The following is a 6,000-nucleotide window of genomic DNA, read 5'->3' on the forward strand; positions in this document are numbered from 1 at the left end:
TGCTACCAAATAAACCTGTTGGACTTTAACCTGGTGTTGTTAAACTTCTTACTGTGTTTACCCCAGTCCAACGTCGGCATCTCCACATCCTGTATACCCTGTGCCAGTGGTTCCCAAATGTTTTTCACTGGGCCGCACTTCCGGAATAAAAATTTGCTCGCGCCACACCGAATTTTTTATTGATAAGAAATACATTCAAAAACAAAAAAACGCAACTCCTAGCAGTGCTTGATTCATAACATAGAACACAACTACTTTATAATATGATCATGGGACATCCAGAAAGTATAAAACAATGCAGCGACATAAAAACATGATTCATTCCCAAAATATACTTATAGACGAGCCTCTTACATATGTGACCTTAAGTAAGTATACAAACTCAATGAGAGGTGTGAGCTTGTTTTTGTCGGGTAATCTCATTTATATTTGGTCTAATTTGAGACAAACAAACTCTCATCTCCTCATCAACACAAAGAAGCCTTTCTCTTTTCTGGTCTTTGGTATTTGTCAGAGCTGAAAATCCCTGTTCACAACAATATGTCGTGGAGAACTGTAGAAGAATAGCTAATGCTTTTGAAGAGATGCGTGGATACTGTTTCTGGTTGTATATCCAAAAAGAGTCCAGTGTCATACTCCCGTGTTTCATTTTCAAGGTGTGATCACTCGAAATGCAGGCCATTCCCCCCCCTCATCCAATGTCAGACCTGAACAGCTGGAATTCGCAGAGGGGTCTCTAACCCAGTCGAAATTTTCTGTAGACAACGATGGGAAGTCATGATCAATCTTTTCTACCAGTGTTGCAAGATGTTCCTGTATGAGGCCGTACAATTCATTGCTCGTTTTAAAACATTTTACCAGTGGGAACATTTCGAGATTATGTTGCATTGCTCTTCCGAGCCAGAGCTGAAGCTTTTTTTTGGAATGCAGTTAGTTTGTCTGTAGTTGTGAGGATATTGTCATTGCGGCCTTGCATACTGGCATTGAGCACATTCAACCGGGAAAAGATATCACCCAAATATGCCAGCTTTGCACACCAGTCATTGTCATCCAGTTGGTGGTACAATGGGTTCCCTTCTTGTTCCAAAAATTCTCTTAATTCGTTCTTCAGTTCCAACACCCTCGGGGACACCCAGCGAACCTCTGAGTGCAGAATTAGGCATTGATGTTTTGATTCCATGTCTTTGCAGAGTTGAGCAAATAACCGCGCCTTTAATGGTTTTGCTTTGAAGAAGTTCACACTGCGCACAGTCTGATCTAGAACCAACTTCAAATCAGCTACAAGGGTCTTGGTGATTAATGCCTCTGTGTAAAAAACAGTGAGTTGATATTACATCTGGATTTTTCTGTTTGATGAGTGCCGCCAAGCCTCTCACATTCCCTATCATACATGGCGCTCCATCCGTACAAATTCCAATACAAGAATCCCATGAAATCTCAACTTTTTCCAAATACTCAGACAAGGTTTGGAAAATATCTTGTCCTCTGGTACATTTTTCAAGTTCCTTGCAAAATAGAAACTGTGTGATTATTTCGTCATTGTGAATGAATCTGATATAGGCAAGCAACTGTGCTTTTCCACTAATGTCCGTCGATTCATCAACTTAAATGGCAAATTTGGAATTCTTCATGCTTTCGGAAACACGCTTCTCAATATTAGCTGACATATCAACTATTCTTCTGCGAATTGTGTTATCAGACAAAGAATTTCCATAACTTCTCACTCAGCATCATCACCAAACAAAGTTTTCACAATCAAGCTGCAGGCAGGCTGAATCAATTTTTCAGCTATTGTATGTGGTTTTGTCTGTTGAGCAATCAATTCAGCCACTTGGTAAGATACAATCTGCATCTTATCTGAGACTGTCATTCGTTTTTCGAAATATGATCATTGGCATTTCTGCTGTTCCAAAAGCCTTTCAAAATATTGAACATCCTTGTTTGCCAGATTTCCATGTTTTGACAACAGATGTCTTTTCATCTTGCTTGGGACCATATTGGAATTGGAAAGCTTCTCACCACAGATCAAACACATTGACCGAGGTACGTTTTCATCTCCAGTCCATGTGAAACCGGGACTCAGACAGCTATCCATATATTGTCGACAAACTTTCTTTTTTGGAGGTTTGCTTGGGCCTGCTACTGGTGTAGAATTAAACGACTCTTCTTCAGCACTCTGTTCGAACGGCAATTCTGGATCACAACGTGGACTCGGATCGTCCTCAGCATCACTTGATGCTCTTGCTCTCACTTTGGAAAAATATCTATCCATGTTTAAATGTTTCTTTGATTGTCCTTGAATCTTCCCCCCACACTTGCCATCCTCTCTCACTGCACCAGTGTGGCGCACCGCACTCTTTGGGAACCACTGCCCTGTGCAGTATACCCTGTGCTGTATAGCTTGTGCTGTATACCCTGTACTGTATACCCTGTGCTGTATACCCTGTGCAGTATACCCTGTGCTGTATACCCTGTGCAGTATACCCTGTGCTGTATACCCTGAGCTGTATACCCTGTGCTGTATACCCTGTGCTGTATACCCTGTGCAGTATACCCTGTGCTGTATACCCTGTGCAGTATACCCTGTGCAGTATACCCTGTGCTGTATACCCTGTGCTGTATACCCTGTGCAGTATACCCTGTGCTGTATACCCTGTGCAGTATACCCTGTGCAGTATACCCTGTGCTGTATACCCTGTGCTGTATACCCTGTGCAGTATACCCTGTGCTGTATACCCTGTGCAGTATACCCTGTGCAGTATACCCTGTGCTGTATACCCTGTGCAGTATACCCTGTGCTGTATACCCTGAGCTGTATACCCTGTGCTGTATACCCTGTGCTGTATACCCTGCGGAATCCTGTCCGGTATAAAATCTAACTGCAGAGCACGGACTCTTCAGAGGAAGTGAGCTGGTGGGTGAGACTGGAAGTGAGCTGGTGGGTGAGACTGGGAGTGAGCTGGTGGGTGAGACTGGGAGCAAAGGAACCAAACTGGGAGCAGTAGATTAGATGTTTTTACAATTCTCTGTGTTGATGAATTGTGAATTTGTGCAGAGCCTGTTTAATCTATTCACATTTTCACATCTCTTCGTATCTTCAGTGATGTTGTTGAGTTGCTCACATGTTTTTGTCCGGTGCTGGGTCAAACTGTGCGATTTGATCTTTTCCAGCTAAACATTCAAAAATCCGCAAAGAAAACAGGAAATTCTCTGAATCCAAAATTCCCACCCTGGCAGCCTTGGAACTAATTCAGCAACCCAGCCTAACCTCACAGGTAAGATCCATGGACACTAGAGATATTCACAGCCCCCTGTGTGTGTACCTTCCTCTAGCCTGTACATACACCCCTCCCAGTGCGCACATACACCCCTCCCAGTGCGCACATACACCCCTCCCAGTGCGCACATACACCCCTCCCAGTGCGCACATACACCCCTCCCAGTGCGCACATACACCCCTCCCAGTGCGCACATACACCCCTCCCAGTGCGCACATACACCCCTCCCAGTGCGCACATACACCCCTCCCAGTGCGCACATACACCCCTCCCAGTGCGCACGTACACCCCTCCCAGTGCGCACGTACACCCCTCCCAGTGCGCACGTACACCCCTCCCAGTGTGCACATACACCCCCGCGTACACACACAGGCATATACACTCCATCAACACACACATTCACCTGAGTGCACACGCACAGACTCCACTGTCCATACTTCAAAATATACACCATCACAACTCGTGCACAACCCCATGTATGCCCCCCTGCCTGCACCCACCTCCTATGTACAAACACACGCCACACACACACTCGCATGTTCTTACACCCTATGCATATACTCTTTTGCATGTTCACCCACATCACTCACACTGACATATGTACACAGACACACATGCAAACCTGTATATGCACGCATTGTCTTTCCCACCCTGCACACACACACACACAGACAAATATCGATGTCAGATTGTGAAGGATAAAATTGAATCCAATTTTTGCATACTTTTCCATTTATTTACAGAGTTGCACTTCACAAGCACAGACCTCCACGCCCAACACCACAGTTTCAGTCTGTGTCTATTTAAAGTTACACAAGTGAATCCCAGTTAATACCACCACCCACATGCAATTCATTACAATTAATATACAATTACCAGCAGGGAACACTCTGACACAAACACTCTCATAATTACACTCACATGTACACCCATGTTCTCATCCAGACACACAGTGAGTAACACAAAGTCAGGGTAACTCAGATACCACTTTGCACACATCAGGACAAAGCTGATTTTGACCAGTAACACAAAATGGTTAATTATGAGCCAACAGCTTCTGGTGGCACAGTGGTTAGCACTGCTGCCTCACAGTGCCAGGGTTGCGGGTTCGATTCCCGGCTTGGGTCACTGTCTGTGCGGAGTCTGCACGTTCTCCCCGTGTCTGCGTGGGTTTCCTCCGGGTGCTCCGGTTTCCTTCCACAGTCTGAAAGACGTGCATGGAATTTAGCATTGGCCGTGCTAAATTCTCCCTCAGTGTAACCCAAACAGGCGCCGGAGTGTGGCAACGAGGGGATTTTCACAGTGATTTCATTGCAGTGTTAATGTCAGCCTTAATTGTGACTAATAAATAAACTTAATCTTTACACGTACTGAGGATGAAGCTTATTTAGACCAGTAGCACTAAATGGCTTTTCTGTGAGACAGCAGCTTCATTAACCCAATGAATACCAGTGATAGAATTATTCATTTAAAACTGACCTTTAAAAATTATTTATTATTTCAAAATTGCATACTGACAAAAATTGATGTGAAAGGTGAGAGGCAGTGAAGGGTAGACGCAGATAAATTCAGTGTAAAATATCTGATACAATGCGCTTGGTAGGGGGGAGATTATGGGTGGCACTTTACGACCTCATTCATCCCGAAACAATAACATTTCCATGGTCTGCCCCTCGCCCGGTACCAGTCGCTCGAGGGTCTGTCAGCTGCATGGAATTGATCCCTGGGCTCCATTTTGATGTGGAGGTGCCGGCGTTGGACTGGGGTGGGCACAGTAAGAAATCTCACAACCACCAGGTAAAAGTCCAACAGGTTTATTTGGTATTACGAGCTTTCATGACTCACCTGATGAAGGAGCAGCGCTCCGAAAGCTCGTGATTCCAAATAAACCTGTTGGACTTTAACCTGGTGGTTGTGAGACTTCTTACTGCGCCGTTTTGAAGGGGAGAGGAGCAGTTCTCCCCAGTGTCCCGGTCAATATTTATCCTCAAACAACATCGCTCAAAAAGATCCCAGATTCTGCTGTGTGTGGGATCTTGCTGTGTGCAAATTGACTGCCGCATTTCCTGCAGTGGTTGCACTTTGAAAATAGTATTTAACTGTCTGTGGAGTAGGAAACACTGAGATTGTGAAAGACTCTGTGGAAATGCCAATCTTTCTTTTGTACATTGTGGGTTCGCTGTCTGAGTGAATGCTCTGTCCCCACCCTAACATTTCATCCCATTGTTTCCCCCTGTATTGAGAAACAAAAACTCTGCACAGACTGAGGCACTGGGTGACGTCAGCAGTTTACTTGTTGACTGTTTTGCTGATGCCATTGAGAGGTTGGAGTTTGGGGCTGGTCAGAGTGGCTGCGTACAGAGCAGCCGCTGTGTGTTTGTGTCACTGGCCTTGTGTATCTGGACGGAGGAGGAGAGGGAGGAGAACCTGCAAACCTGAAATGATTCAGATTTGATTCGATTTGATTTATTATTGTCACATGTATTAACATACAGTGAAAAGTATTGTTTCTTGCGCGCTATACAGACAAAGGATACCGTTCATAGAGAAGGAAATGAGAGAGTGCAGAATGTAGTGTTACAGTCATAGCTAGGGTATAGAGAAAGATCAACTTAATGCAAGGTAATTCCATTCAAAAGTCTGACGGCAGCAGGGAAGAGTGGGTTGGTATGTGACCTCAGACTTTTGCATCCTTTTCCCGAAGGAAGAAGGTGGAAGAGAG

The 6,000-nt window shown here is 44.8% G+C and overlaps 1 protein-coding gene across 1 annotated transcript in view; it reads left to right on the forward strand.

The window, feature by feature from the left end:
- Positions 1 to 5,717, forward strand: part of LOC144501411 (cyclin-dependent kinase-like 2) — a 54,470-nt gene extending 48,753 nt beyond the window's left edge. The window contains exons 11-12 of the mRNA XM_078225141.1: positions 3,172 to 3,275; positions 5,541 to 5,717. Coding sequence (XP_078081267.1) covers positions 3,172 to 3,275; positions 5,541 to 5,717 — 281 coding nt within the window. The remainder of the gene's footprint in view (positions 1 to 3,171; positions 3,276 to 5,540) is intronic.
- Positions 5,718 to 6,000: the final 283 nt, after the last annotated feature.

Source organism: Mustelus asterias, chromosome 1 (assembly GCF_964213995.1).
Source record: "Mustelus asterias chromosome 1, sMusAst1.hap1.1, whole genome shotgun sequence".
NCBI classification, from domain to species: Eukaryota; Metazoa; Chordata; class Chondrichthyes; order Carcharhiniformes; family Triakidae; genus Mustelus; species Mustelus asterias.